Source organism: Pongo abelii, chromosome 20, assembly GCF_028885655.2.
Source record: "Pongo abelii isolate AG06213 chromosome 20, NHGRI_mPonAbe1-v2.0_pri, whole genome shotgun sequence".
NCBI lineage: Eukaryota > Metazoa > Chordata > Mammalia > Primates > Hominidae > Pongo > Pongo abelii.
Window position 1 is genome coordinate 61459447 of NC_072005.2, and position 14915 is coordinate 61474361.

At 49.8% G+C, this 14915-nt stretch overlaps 2 protein-coding genes across 3 annotated transcripts in view; both read left to right on the forward strand.

The window, feature by feature from the left end:
- The first annotated feature begins 1326 nt into the window (after positions 1-1326).
- Positions 1327-14915, forward strand: part of NLRP2 (NLR family pyrin domain containing 2) — a 32064-nt gene continuing 18475 nt past the window's right edge. The window contains exons 1-5 of one of the 2 annotated variants that reach the window (XM_054539058.2): positions 1327-1420; positions 4937-5235; positions 8159-8203; positions 11562-11633; positions 14677-14745. In XM_054539058.2, coding sequence (XP_054395033.2) covers positions 4956-5235; positions 8159-8203; positions 11562-11633; positions 14677-14745 — 466 coding nt within the window. In that variant the 5' untranslated portion in view covers positions 1327-1420; positions 4937-4955. The remainder of the gene's footprint in view (positions 1421-4936; positions 5236-8158; positions 8204-11561; positions 11634-14676; positions 14746-14915) is intronic. The other variant, XM_054539059.2, reaches the window with a different exon arrangement.
- On the forward strand, positions 7481-8075 carry LOC103888693 (large ribosomal subunit protein eL42-like). The gene is made up of 2 exons (XM_009233128.3): positions 7481-7713; positions 8000-8075. Exons 1-2 carry the CDS (start codon positions 7481-7483, stop codon positions 8073-8075), a joined length of 309 nt encoding a protein of 102 aa, XP_009231403.3.

Here is a 14915-nt window from a genome sequence, read left to right on the forward strand (position 1 = left end):
AACCTCTGCCTCCCAGGTTCCAGCGATTTTCCTGCCTCAGCCTCCAGAATAGCTGGAATTACAGGCACCTGCCACTACGCCTAGCTAATTTTTTGTGTATTTTTAGTAGAGATGGGGTTTCACCATGTTGGTAAGGCTGGTCTCGAACTCCTGACCTCAGGTGATCCACCCCCACCACCCTCGGCCTCCCGAAGTGCTGGGATTACAGGCATGAACCACCACGCCCGGCCCCTCACTTTCTTTTTTTCTTTCTTTCTTTTTTGTTTGTTTGTTTTTGAGACGGAGTCTCGCTCTGTTGCCCAGGCTGGAGTGCAGTGGCGCGATCTCGGCTCACTGCAAGCTCCGTCTCCCGGGTTCACGCCATTCTCCTGCCTCAGCCTCTTGAGTAGCTGGGACTACAGGCGCCCACCACCACGCCCGGCTAATTTTTTGTATTTTTAGTAAAGACGGGATTTCACCGTGTTAGCCAGGATGGTCTCGATCTCCTGACCTCGTGATTCGTCCGCCTCGGCCTCCCAAAGTGCTGGGATTACAGGCGTGAGCCACTGCGCCTGGCTATATGTTTACAAAATTAATACTGCCAGCCAGGCACGGTGGCTCACGCCTGTAATCCCAGCACTTTAGGAGGCTGAGGCTGGCAGATCACCTGAGGTCAGGAGTTTGAGACCAGCCTGGCCAGCATGGCAAAACCCCGTCTCTACTGAAAAAAATACAAAAATTAGCCAGGCGTTGTGGCGCATGCTTGTAATCTCAGCTACTCGGGAGGCTGAGGCAGGGGAATCGCTTGAACCCGGCAGGCGGAGGCTGCGGGGAGCCAAGATCGTGCCATTGCACTCCAGCCTGGGGAACAGAGCAAGACTCCACTAAAAAAAAAAAAAAAATTAGTACTGTGAATGTGAAACTGATGAACTTGGTGCTTTTCATGCGTCTCATAGTTGACGTGTCATTGATATTTCACTTGAAATACGGTTGGATTTTTATTAATAATATATCTGGGGTGATGGGAGAAGGTAGCCAATCACAGCTGAGGCTTCTAAGCGGTGATTCTCAGCCTCAGCGGCAATCACAATTATCTGGGGCTCTCGAAAGAACTCCAGGGTCTGGGCAGCGCCAGTCTGACCAATCAAGCAGAATCTCTGGGCGTTCGTGCTTTGAAATGAGGCTCCAGATAGGTAAGTTTAACAGGCAGCCAAGATTGAGAACCACAGGTGGAGATGGGGAAGCTCAGGTGAGGAATCGCCGCCCACCACCCCCCGCCCCCAAATGACCTCTCAGTAGTTCCGGTGGATACAGGAAGTGCTCAGCAAGGATTACGCCCCGAGGGCCAATCACAGGGCTGCGGCCGAAAGAGAAGCCTTATTAGAGCTTTCTCCACCTACAGCCCCCATCGCCGCCGGAGAGTAGGGCCAGGTGTTGGGTGGTGAGTAGCTCTCCGGCAAGTCTGCAACTGCATTTGTTTATTTCTCCATTCCATAGTTGGTAAAATTTCTCCTTTTATTTCATATATTTTTTTTTTTTGGGACGAAGTCTCGCTCTGTCGCCCAGGCTGGAGTGAGGTGGCGCGATCTCGGGTCACTGCAAGCTCCGCCTCCCGGGTTCCCGCCATTCTCCTGCCTCAGCCTCCCGAGTAGCTGGGACTACAGGCGCCCGCCACCACGCCCGGATAATTTTTTTGTATTTTTAGTAGAGACGGGGTTTCACCATGTTGGCCAGGCTGGTCTCAGTCTTCTGATCTTGTGATCCGCCCGCCTCGGCCTCCCAAGGTGCCGGGATTACAGGCGTGAGCCACCGCGCCCAGCCTTTTTTTTTTTTTTTCTTTTTTGAGGGTCTTACTCTGTTTCCCAGGCTGGAGCGCAGTGGCAGGATCTCGGCTCACTGAAGCCTTGACCTCTCAGGCTCAAGCAATCCTCACACTTCAGCCTCTGAAGTAGCTGGGACCGTGGGAGGGTGCCACCACATCTGTTCTGGCTAATAATAATATTATTACCACTGTTTGTAGAGACTCACTAGATGTAGGGTCTTAGTATGTTGCCGAAGCTGGTCTCTAACTCCTGGGCTCAAGCGATCTTCATGCCTCAGACTCCCAAAGTTCTGGGATTACAGGCAGGAGCCACCGCGCCTGGCCTAAATCTTTTCTTCTGTTAGAAACTCAGTGGTCTGCCTGTCTCAGTGACTCACGCCTGTAATCGCAGCGCTTTGGGAGGCCGAGGCGGGCGGATCACCTGAGGTCGGGAGTTCGAGACCAGCCTGATCAACATGTAGAAACCCCATCTCTCCTAAAAATATAAAATTAGGTGGGCGTGGTAGCGCATGCCTGTAATCCCAGCTACTCGGGAGGCTGAGGCAGGAGAATCACTTGAACCCGGGAGGCGGAGGTTGTGGGGAGCCGAGATCATACCATTGCTCTCCAGCCTGCACAGCAAGAGAGAAACTGTCTCAAAAAATAAAATAAAATTCAGTGGTTCTGACTTGGGAAAGAGTAGCAGATGCTTAGATCTAGAGAGACTCTACGTTGGCTCACAAGAGGATAGTTTTGTGTGCTTTATTTCTGTTCTCTTGGGGGATTTAGGATAGAGCTATAGAGAGCTCCAAAAAAAAAATATGTTGGAACAGGTCAGATGCTGAGGTTGCTGTGTGTGGAGTCCTGGGCGGTGCTAAGGTTTTGTGTCTAATGAGTCCTCTTAACAGAAGGTATTGTCTTTTATTCACTGGGGCGACAGAGCCTCTTAGCAGCGTTCTAGTCCAGCTTCCGGACCTGAGTCTTATGCAAATACCTATGCCAGTTGCCATTCTCACGCTATTCACAGCTATCATATAGAGAGGTGTTACACCCTTTCTGTAAAGTTTTTGTTGCTACTGCTATTTTTTTTTTTTTTTTTTTTTGAGACAAAGTCTAGCTCTGTTTCCCAGGCTGGAGTACAATGGTGCTATCTCAGCTGACTGCAACCTCCACCTCCCAGGTTCAAGCAATTCTCTCAGCCTCCTAAGTAGCTGGGACTACAGCCGCCTGTCAGCAACCTGGCTAATTTTCGTATTTTTAGTCGATATAGGGTTTCACTATGTTGGCCAGGCTGGTCTCAAGCTCCAGACCTCAGGTGATCCTCCCATCTCGGCCTCCCAAAGTGCTGCGATTACAGGCGTGAGCCACCCCACCCGGCCCTGTTGTCGTTTTTAAAATAGAGACAGGGTCTTATGTTGCCAGGCTGGTCTGGAACTTCTGGACTGGAGTGATCCACCCACCTCAGCTTCCCAAAGTGCGGGGATTACAAGCGTCAGCCACCACCCCCAGTGTTGTGTTTTTGTTTGTTTTACCTGGCTGGAGTGCAGTGGTGTGACCAAAGCTCACTGCAGCCTTAACTTCCCTGGCTCAGGTGATCCTCCCACCTCAGCCTCCTCAGTAGCTGGGACTACAGGTGCATGCCACTATGCCCAGCACATTTTTTTTTTTTTTTTTTTTTGTAGAGACAGGGTTTTGCCATGTTGCCCAGGCTGGTCTTAGACTCCAAGCAATCACCCCACCTTGGCTTCCCAAAGTGTTGGGGTTCCAGGTGTGAGCCATGGCCCCCCGGCCAGCTTCAGTACAGTAAAAGCCACACACCTGTGTCCTGAGACCAGGCTCCACCACTAACTCATCTTCAAGCCTTTTTTTTTTTTTTTTTTTTTTTGAGACAGTTTCACTCTTGTCACCCCAGGCTGGAGTGCAGCGGTGCCATGTCAGCTCACCACAACCTCCGCCTCCCACTCGGGTTCAAGCGATTCTCCTGCCTCAGCCTCCCAAGTAGCTGGAACTACAGGCGCCTGCCACCACACTCGGCTAATTTTTTGTATTTTCAGTAGAGACGGGGTTTCACTGTGTTAGCAAGGATGGTCTCGATCTCCTGACCTCATGATCCGCCCGCCTCGGCCTCCCAAAGTGCTGGGATTACAGGCGTGAGCCACCGCGCTGGGCTGTGTGTTTGCATTTTCTTATTCACCCCAGTTTTCACAAAGTGTCTTGTCTCCTGGGTGATCCACATAGCTCCCCACTTCCTCATCTGATCTATGCTTGTCCTTTCATTGTTGTGTTACTACTTTGCTATAATGAGAGAGTGTTTTCGCTTTACAGGTTAACTTTTAGAACCTGAGCAGCCCCTCGGAGAAAACCCTGACAGTAGCTGGTTATTTTGCAATTAGAAAAACTAGCTGGGCACCAAGGCGGGTGAATCACGAGGTCAGGAGTTTGAGACCAGCCTGGCAACTTGGCGAAACCCCCATCTCTACTAAAAATACAAAAAATTAGCTGGGCATAGTGGTGAATGCCTGTAATCCCAGCTACTCGGGAGGCTGAGGCAGGAGAATTGCTTGAATCCCGGAGGCGGAGGTTCCAGTGAGCCGAGATTACAGCACTGCACTCCAGCCAGGGTGACAAAGTGAGATTCCGTCTCAAAAAAAAAAAAAATACAGAAAGTAGCTGAGCGTGGTGGTGGGTGCCCATAATCCCAGCTACTCGAGAGGCTGAGGCAGGAGAATTGTTTGAACCTGGGAAGCAGAGGTTGCAGTGAGCTGAGATCGTACTACTGCACTCCAGCCTGGGCAGCAGAGTGAAACTGTCTCAAAAATAAGTAATAAAAATAAAATGAGTTGAGGTCTTGCTCTGTTGCCCAGATGGGAGTGCAGTGGCACAATCAAGGCTCACTGCAGTTTCAGTCTCCCAGGCTCAAGTGATCCTCCCACCGCAGCCTCCTGAGTAGCTGGGACTACAGGCATGTACCACCACCCACTGCTAACTTATTTTTTGTGGAGATGGGGGTCTCACTATGTTGCCCAGGCTGGGAGTTTGTTCTTGAAGAAGCAGGGTAGATAGTGAGTGTCCTTGTTCATGGCACAGTGGGGACTGGCATTTGAGACAGGAGTGCTAATCACCATCCCTCTCCATTTCTCCCTTAATTCTCATCAGAGCTCCCACGTGGGACAAGATGGTGTCTTCGGCGCAGATGGGCTTCAACCTGCAGGCTCTCCTGGAGCAGCTCAGCCAGGATGAGTTGAGCAAGTTCAAGTTTCTGATCACGACCGCCTCCCTGGCACATGAGCTCCAGAAGATCCCCCACAAGGAGGTAGACAAGGCTGATGGGAAGCAACTGGCAGAAATCCTCACCAGCCATTGTGACAGCTACTGGGTGGAGATGGCGAGCATCCAGGTCTTTGAAAAGATGCACCGAATGGATCTGTCTCAGAGAGCAAAGGATGAACTCAGAGGTGAGTGGAAATCGGTCTACACTGTGTCCTAGGAGGAAGCAGGCGTCCTCTCCAGGACTTTAGAAATTCAGAAGGCCAGGCGTGCTGGCTCACGCCTGTCATCCCAGCACTTTGGGAGGCCGAGGTGGTTGGATCACCTGAGGGTCAGGAGTTTGAGACCAGCCCTGACCAACATGGTGAAACAGCATCTCTACTAAAATACAAAAATTAGCTGGGTGTGGTGGCAGACACCTGTAATCCCAGCTACTCGGGAGGCTGAGGCAGGAGAATCACTTAAATCCAGGAGGCAGGGGTTGCTATGAGCCGAGATCACGCCATTGCACCCCAGCCTGGGCAACAAGAGCAAAAATTCTGTCTCAGAAAGAAAAAATGGCATTGAGGCTTGGAGAGGGACTGCTTGTTCTGAACACAGGTGCTGGATCTTCATAAACCCTGGTGTCTGTCCTGGTCCTTATTTTCTACCTATTTCTATCCCTTTCAGGTATCGTACAGTTGGCCTAACATATCTGTGGATTTAACCAATCCTAGATCAAAAATAATGGGGGCGAAGACAATTAAAAATAACAATACAATAAAATGCACATGAACTATGGTTATTTAACTCTTCTTGAGAGAGGATCTCACTCTGTCACCCAGGATGGAGTACAGTGGCACAATCTCAGCTTATTGCAACTCCCACCCCCCCGGGTTCAAGCGATTCTCCTGCATCAGCCTCTTGAATAGCTAGGGTTATACAGGCACCTGCCACTGCGCCTGGCTAAATTTTGTATTTTAATAGAGATGGGGTTTCACTATGTCGGCCAGGCTGGTCTTGAAATCCTGACCACGTGATCAACCCGCCTCAGCCTCCCAATGTGCTAGAATTACAGGTGTGAGCCACTATGCCCAGCTATACTTTTTTTTGAAACGGGGTCTCATTTTCTTCCTCAGGCTGGAGTACAATGGGGCAATCACAGCTCACTGCAGCCTCGACCTCCCAGACTTGAGCAATCCTGCCACTATAGCCTCCCACTACACCTCACTGATTCTTGTATTTTTTTTTTTTTTTTTTGTAGAGATAGGGTTTCACCATGTTGCCCAGGCTGGTCTCGAACTTCTGTAGGCTCAACCAATCCTCCTGCCTTGGCTTCCCAAAGTCCTGGGATCAGAAACATGAGCCACAGTGCCTGGCCAGTGCAGCTTTATTTACAGTAACCAAGATATAGGGTCAGTCTAAGTGACCATCAGTGGATGAATAGAAAATGTGCCTGTTGGGTACCCTGCCTACTGCCTGGGTTATGAGATTGTTGGGACCCCAAGCCTCAAAAAGGAAACATGGTAGGCTGGGCGCAGTGGCTCACGCCTGTAATCCCAGCACTTTGGGAGGCCAAGGCGGGTGGATCACTTGAGGCCAGGAGTTTGAGACCAGTCAGGCCAATGTGGTGAAACCCTGTCTCTACTAAAAATATTTTAAAAATTAGCCGGGCGTGGTGGCACACTCCTGTAGTCTCAGCTACTTGGGAGGCTGAGGCAAGGAGGATTGCTTGAACCAGGGAGTCAGAGGTTGCAGTGAGCCAAGATCGTGCCACTGCACTCCAGCCTGGGTGACAGCAAGACTCCATCTCAAAAAAAAAAAAAAAAAAAAAGAAACATGGTATTAATTACACAATGGAATACTCCTCAACCTTAAGGAAATCCTATCTTTTTATTTAAAAATTGCCAGTTTTATTTCAGCTAGAGATCACTTTTTAACATAATGTTTCCTGTCTTTAACGATGGGTGAGGGTTTTTTTGTTGTTGTTGTTTGGTTTGGATTTTGGTTTTGGTTTTGAGACAAAGTTTCACTCTTTGTGAAACATTGCGCCCAGGCTAAAGCGCAATGGCACAATCTCGGCTCACTGTGACCTCCTCGTCCCGGGTTTAAGTGATTCTCCTGCCTCAGCCTCCAGAGTAGCTGGGATTACAGGCGCCCACCACCACGCCCGCTAATTTTTGTATTTTAGTAGAGACAGGATTTCACCATGTTGACCAGACTGGTCTCGAACTCCCGAGTTCAGGTGATCTGCCCACCTCGGCCTCCCAAAGTGTTGGGATTACAGGTGTGAGCAACCATGCCCGGCCGAGGGTTTTTAACTCTAGCTGACCTCCGGAGGTTACAAGTTTGAAAACAGCAGGAGGGGAAACCCAGAGAGTTGTAAACTTACGAGGGTCTGGGCTCTGAAAAAAATGCAAATTTTCTTTCCATGCCGATAGCGCTCACACAAACATGGTGAATGTTCCTAAAACCCGCCGGACTTTCTGTAAGAAGTGTGGCAAGCACCAGCCCCACAAAGTGACACAGGGCAAGGATTCTTGGTATGCCCAGGGGAAGCAGTGTTATGACAGGAAGCAGAGTGGCTATGGTGGGCAGACTAAGCCGATTTTCCGGAAAAAGGCTAAAACTACAAAGAAGATTGTGCTGAGGCTTGAGTGCCTTGAGCCCAACTGCAGATCTAAGAATGCTGCCTATTAAAAGATACAAGCAGCCGAGCGCGGTGGCTCACGCCTGTAATCCCAACACTTTGGGAGGCCGAGGTGGGCGGATCACAAGGTCAGGAGTTTGAGACCAGCCTGGCCAAAATGGTGAAACCCCATCTCTACTAAAAATGCAAAACTTAGCCAGGCATGGTGGTGTATGCTTGTAGTCCCAGCTACTTAGGAAGCTGAGGCAGGAGAATCGCTTGAACCTGGGAGGCAGAGGTTGCAGTGAGCCAAGATCGTGCCACTCCAGCCTGGGCAACAGAGTGACACTCTGTCTCAAAAGATGCAAGCATTTTGAACTGGAAGGAGATAAGAGAAAGGAACAAGTGATCCAGTTCTAAGTGTCATCTTTTCTTTTATGAAGGCAATAAAATCTTGACCTTATGTTAAAATGCAAAATTTTTCCCCCCTTCTCCTTTTTCAGAAGCAGCTTTGAAATCGTTAAATAAAAGGAAGCCTCTATCATTAGGTAAGTTACCTCATTTATAACTTTTATTCTTCATGTGAGATCTGGGGACTCGGGCCTTTGTTTTAAGGAGAATGTGCCGAGCACTAAGAATGCAAAGAAATGCCGGACTTCGCATCCCTTCTCCCAGGGCGGAGCTGGTCACGCAGGTGCATAGCAGTAAGACCTGGGAAGCTGAAACACGATAGCGTTTGTTGAAAATCTATAAATACATACAAAGCGGGGAAGGGTAAGCTTGGCCTTTGAATCTGGATAAGCTAGAGACTTTCTTTTTTGAGATGGAGGCTTGCTCTGTCACCTAGGCTGAAGTGCAGTGGTACGACCTCGGCTGACTGCAACCTCCACCTCCCGGGTTCAAGCAGTTCTCCTGCCTCAGCCTCTGGAGTAGCTGGGATTACAGGTGCCTGCCACCAGGCCCGGCTAATTTTTTGTGGTTTTTGTAGAGATGGGGTTTCACCATGTTGGCCAGGCTGGTCTTGAACTCCTGACCTCAAGTGATCTGCCCACCTCAGTGTCCCAAAATGCTGGGATTATAGGCGTGAGTCACCCCCACACCTGACTTTTTTTTGTTTTGTTTTTTGAAACAGGGCTTCACTCTGTCACTTAGGCTGGAGTGCAGTGGTGCAATCATGGCTCACTGCAGCCTTGACCTCCCAGGCTCTGGTGATCCTCCTGCCTCAGCCTCCTGAGTAGCTGGGACCACAGGCACCTGCCATCACGCCTGGCTAATTTTTTTCACTTTTTGTAGAGACAGGGTCTTGCTATGTTGCCCAGGCTGGTCTCGAATTACTAAACTCAATCAGTCCTCCCGCCTCACCCTCCCAAACTGCTGGGGTACAGGTGTGAGCCATGACACCTGGCCCTTACCAGCTACTTATATCCTGAAGATTTTTTTTTTTTTTTTTTTTTTTGAGACGGAGTCTCGTTCTGTTGCTCAGGCTGGAGTGCAGTGGCGTGGTCCCGGCTCACTGCAAGCTCCACCTCCTGGGTTCACACCTTTCTCCTGCCTCAGCCTCCCAAGTAGCTGGGACTACAGGCCCCTGCCACCACGCCCGGCTAATTTTTTTGTGTTTTTAGTAGAGATGGGGTTTCACCATGTTAGCCAGGATGGTCTCGATCTCCTGACCTCGTGATCCGCCCGCCTCGGCCTCCCAAAGTGCTGGGATTACAAGCGTGAGCCACCGCGCCCAGCCCCTGAAGATTGTTTTTTGAGATGGGGTCTTGCTGTGTTGCTCTGGTGTGATTGCAGTGGCACAGTCATAGCTCATTGCAGTCTCAAACTTCCAGGCTCCAGAGATCCTCTTACCTCAGCCTCCTGAGTAGCTGGGAATACAGGTGTGCACTGCCACACCTGACTAATATTTGTATTTTTGGTAGGGACAGTTTCACTATGTTGCCAAATGTGGTGTCAAACTCCTGGTCTCAAGTGATCCTCCCACCTTGGCCTCCCAAAGTGCTGGGATTACAGACATGATTCACCACACCTGGCCATGAAGACTTTTTTTTTTTTTGGACAAAGTCTCACTCTGTTGCCCAGGATGGAATGCAGTGGCATGATCTCGGCTCACTGCAACCTCTGACCTCTGCCTCCCGGTTCAAACGATTCTCTTGCCTCAGCCTCCCGAGTAGCTGGGATTACAGGCGTCTGCCACCAAGCCCAGCTAATTTTTGTAATTTTAGTAGAGATGGGGTTTCACCATGTTAGCCAGGCTGGTCTTGAACTCCTGACCTCGTGATCCGCCTGCCTCAGCCTCCCAAAGTGCTGGGATTACAGGTGTGAGTCACTGCACCTGGTCTCATGAAGACCTTTTTTGAGAGTTGTGCTCTGTCACCCAGGCTGGAGTGCAGTGGTACAATCTCACTGCAGCCTCCGCCTCCCAGGTTCAAGTGATTCTCCTGCCTTAGCCTCCGGAGTAGCTGGGGTTACAGGCGCCTACCACCACGCCTGGCTAATTTTTGTATTTTTAGTAGAGACAGGGTTTTACCATGTTGGCCAGGCTGGTCTCAAACTCCTGACCTCAAGTGATCTGTCTGCCTCAGGCTCCCAAAGTGCTGGGATTACAGGCATGAACCACCGCACCTGGTGGTGAAGACTCTAAAGGCTCTTCTCAGACCAGCCTTTGTCCTGAAGTTCACATGCCAGTTGCCTCCCCAGCATCTTTTCAGGAGTTCTACAGACTCGCCCCTTCATTATCCAGGGTTAAGCTGCAGATATTCTTATTAGAATTCCACCTTGTTCTCTTTTTTTTTTTTTTTTTTTTTTTTTTTTGAGACGGAGTCTTGCTTGCTCTTTTGCCAGGCTGAAGTGCAGTGGAGCGATCTTGGCTCACTGCAATCTCCGCCACCTGGGTTCAAGCAATTCCCCTGCCTGAGCCTCGCAAGCAGCTGGGACTTACAGGTACACACCACCATGCCTGGCTAATTTTTTGTTTTAGTAGAGGTGGGGCTTCACCATGTTGGCCAGGATGGTCTGGATCTCCTGACCTCATGATCCGCCTGCCTCGGCCTCTCAAAGTGTTGAAACCCTGACTCTACTAAAAATACCAAAAATTAGCTGGGTGTGGTGGCGGGCACCTGCAGTCCCACCAGCTACTCGGGAGGCTGAGGCAGGAGAATGGCGTGAACCCGGGAGGCAGAGGTTGCAGTGAGCCGATATCGCGCCACTGCACTCCAGCCTGGGCGACAGAGCGAGACTCCGTCCCAAAAAAAAAAAAAAATTAGCCAGGTATGGTGGCGCATGCCTGTAATCCCAGCTACTCGGGAGGCTGAGGCAGGAGATCACTTTGAACCCAGGAGGCGGAGGTTGCAGTGAGCCGAGATCGCACCATTGCACTCCAGCCTGGGCAACAAGAGCAAAACTACATCTCAAAAAAAAGAAAAACTAGGCAGTTAATCCTCAAAGCCTTTCCAGTGGCCTTATGCATGAGTGTGTGTGTGTGTGTCTGTGTGTGTGTCTGTGTGTTGTGTGTATGTCTGTGTCTATGTGTCTGTGTGTTGTGTGTGAGTACTGTGTGTCTGTGTGTGTGTCTGTGTGTGTGTCTGTGTGTGTGTCTGTGTGTGGTGTGTGTGTGTCTGTGTCTGTGTGTTGTGTGTGAGTACTGTGTGTCTGTGTGTGTGTGTTTTTCACACCATGTGTTCTGAACTACTAAGGAATTCTCACCAGAAAGGCACGTAAACCTGGGATCATGGCCTAATGTACTTTCACTTTTACATCCAGTACCTTGTCAACATCCTTTTTAGTAATCTAGTAAATTACCTAATCTAGACTTAACTATTGAGACTCAGTGGTCGAACTTGAGCCATCTTGGAGTCCCACTGCCAGCACAGCAACAGGCCTGTAATGCGCCCCCTTTTTCTTCAGGGATAACACGGAAAGAACAACCACCTCTAGACGTGGAGGAAATGCTGGAGCACTTCAAAGCAGAAGCACTAGGTGGGTGTCAGGACCTCCGATGTTGGAGTCAGCTGAGGGAAGCCGCCCCTTCTTGCTGCTTTCTCCTGTTCCTTTGAAGAACCCCATCTCTCTCCAATCTTTTTCTCCACTATTCTTAATGTGCCCACTGTCTCCTGGAGAATGCCAACCTCCCATAAGAATAGAGGGAAGAACGAACGTTGCAGAGAATTAGAACTCAGTTTGTAGAAAGTTAGGAGCACGGTGCAGAGAGTTTTTGTTTTTGTTTTGAGACAGTTTCTCTGTTGCCCAGGCTGGAATGCAATGGCGAGATCTCGGCTCACTGTAACTTCCACCTCCCAGGTTCAAGCGATTCTCCTGATTCTCCTGACTCAGCCTCCTGAGTAGCCAGGATTATAGGCACCTGCCACCACACCCAACTAATTTTTTTTTTTTTTTTTTTTTTTTTGAGACGAAGTCTTGTTCTTGTCACCCAGGCTGGAGTATAGTGGCACCATCCCTGTTCACTGCAACCTCCGCCTCCCAGATTCAAGTGATTGTCCTGCCTCAGCCTCGAGTAGCTGGGACTACAGGTGCATGCCACCACGCCCAGCTAATTTTTTTTTGTATTTTTAGTAGAGACAGGTTTCACCATCTCAGTCAGGCTGGTCTTGAACTCCTGACCTCAAGAGATCTGCACCCCCTCTCAGTCTCCCAAAGTGCTGGGATTACAGGTGTGAACCACCGCACCCAGCCTGTGATAAGTTTCAGATCAGCCTTGCTTACTCCACGTTCCCTCTTATCTTCCTGGTAGCATTTTTGTTTTTTCTTGAGAAAGAGTTTCGCCCTTGTTGCCCAGGCTGGAGTGCAATGGTGTGATCTCGGCTCACCACAACCTCCACCTCCCAGGTTCAAGTGATTCTGCCTCAGCCTCCCGAGTAGCTGGGATCATAGGCGCCCACCACCACATCTGGCTAATTTTTGCATTTTTTAGTATTTTTAGTAGACACAGAGTTTCACCATGTTGGCCAGGCTGGTCTTGAACTCCTGACCTCAGGTGATCCACCCACCTCGGCCTCCCAAAGTGCTGGAATTACAGGCATGAGCCACCGTACCTAGCCCACATTGGCTTGATACAGCAAGTATTTCTTGTTATGGCTCTGTATGATAGAGGTGAGTAACTTGGTTGAAGGAATTGTTTGCCCTGTTCATCTCTCTAGACCCGGCCAATGTCATTCCCAGCACACAATCTTTTTTTTTTTTTTTTTTTTTTTTTTTTTTGAGACGGAGTCTTGCTCTGTCACCCAGACTGGAGTGCAGTGGTGCAATCTTGGCCCACTGCAACCTCTGCCACCCAGGTTCAAGCGATTCTCCTGCCTCAGCCTCCCAAGTAGCTGGGAGTACAGGCGTGTGCCACCACACCCAGCTGATTTTTTGTATTTTAGTAGAGACGGGGTTTCACCGTGTTAGCCAAGATGGTCTCGATCTCCTAACCTCGTGATCTGTCCACCTCAGCCTCCCAAAGTGCTGGGATGACAGGCGTGAGCCACTGTGCCCGGCCTAACACACAGTCTTGTCAAAGAATTCCAGTGCGACTTGGGGTACTGTGGAGCCTGCTCTATCATCATGCTTCAGCAGGAAATGTGGGTGAACAGTGCCTGGTGGCATGGTGGGTAAGGAAATGTTTTTTTTTTTTTTTTTGAGACAGTCTTGCTCTGTCGCCCAGGCTGGAGTGCAGTGGCGCAATCTCAGATCACTGCAAGCTCCGCCTCCTAGGTTCACGCCATTCTCCTGCCTCAGCCTCCCCAGTAGCTGGGACTACAGGCGCCCGCCACACGCCCAGCTAGTTTTTTGTATTTTTAGTAGAGACAGGGTTTCACCGTGTTAGCCAGGATGGTCTTGATCTCCTGACCTTGTGATCCGCCTGCCTTGGCCTCCCAAAGTGCTGGGATTACAGGCGTGAGCCACCGCGCCCAGCCGCAGGTAAAGAAATTTATGAAGACAATCGTAGGTAAACGAAGGCAGATTTATTGGAGAAAGTAGGAAAAGACATTGGCAGAGAGACCACAGCAGGCAGGTTGTCATGAGAGAAGCTCACTGCCAGGAGACCAAAGCTTCCTGCAGATTTTATAGAATAGGGCTTGGGCTGATTGATAATGTCAACAGGGGGTTTAACTTGCAGTCTTCTTTCAGCAGAGGTGTTTGATAAACTGAGGCGTTTCATGGCAAGCAGGGAGTTTGTGAGCTCTGTGTGTGATCTGGCCAGGAAGGCCAAACATCTTGGGCCGTTATCTCCTGGACCATAAAAGCAGACCTGGCCCAGTGCAGTGGTTCATGCCTGTAATCCCAGCACTTTGGGAGGCCGAGGTGGGTGGATCACCTGAGGTCAGGAGTTCTAGACTGGCCTGGCCAACATGGCGAAACCCCTTCTCTACTAAAAATACAAAAATTAGCCTAGACGCAGTGGCACATGCCTGTAATTCCAGTTGCTCGGGAAGCTGAGGCAGGAGAATCGCTTGAACCCGGGAGACGGAGGTTGCAGTAAGCTGAGATTGCGCCACTGCACTCCAGCCTGGGCAACAGAGTGAGACTGTCTCAAACAGAACTATAGCTGACCCGTTTCCTCTGACCTCAACCATGGAGGAAAGCTTATTTATTTATTTTGTTGAGATGGAGTCTTGCTCTGTTGCCCAGGGTGGAGTGCAGTAGTGCGATCTCTTACTGCAACCTCCACCTCCCAGGTTCAAGCAATTCTCGAGCCTCTCGGCCTCCCAAGTAGCTGAGATTACAGGCGTGTGCCACCACGCCTGGCTAATTTTTGCATTTTTAGTAGAGATGGGGTTTCTGTGTTGGCCAGGCTGGTCTCCAACTCCTGAGCTCAAGTGATCCACCCACCTCAGTCTCCCAAAGTTCTGGGATTATAGGCATGAGCCACCACACCTGGCCGGAAAACATATTTGTAGCTTATTTGCTTTATCTGATTCTCGCCCCCCGCCCCATCAGCCTGACTCCTTTTCTCTAATTGGGACTCCACGGGAAATACACCTGATTTTGTGTCACGCTCACATGAGTTTGTATTTTGTAGCATTTACAGAAACCAAAGAGGGAAATGTCACCTGCCTGGGTAAAGAAGTCTTTAAAGGAGAAAAGCCAGGTCTGTACCATATCTTCCTGCAGTGAGCTTGGGATCAGGTTTCTCTTTATAAACTTGAAGTCCTCTTAATTTTCCTATGTAACACAAAGCATTTATGTATGTATGTATGTATGTATCGAGACGGAGTTTTGCTCTTGTTGTCCAGGCTGGAGTGCCGTGGCATGATCTTG

Excerpts from the sequence above, each read along its gene's own strand:
- LOC103888693 (XM_009233128.3), top strand. The coding sequence starts at position 7,481 with ATGGTGAATGTTCCTAAAACCCGCCGGACTTTCTGTAAGAAGTGTGGC. Across the intron at positions 7,714-7,999 it reads CCCAACTGCAGATCTAAGAA|GACACTCTGTCTCAAAAGAT; the intron begins TGCTGCCTATTA and ends GGGCAACAGAGT.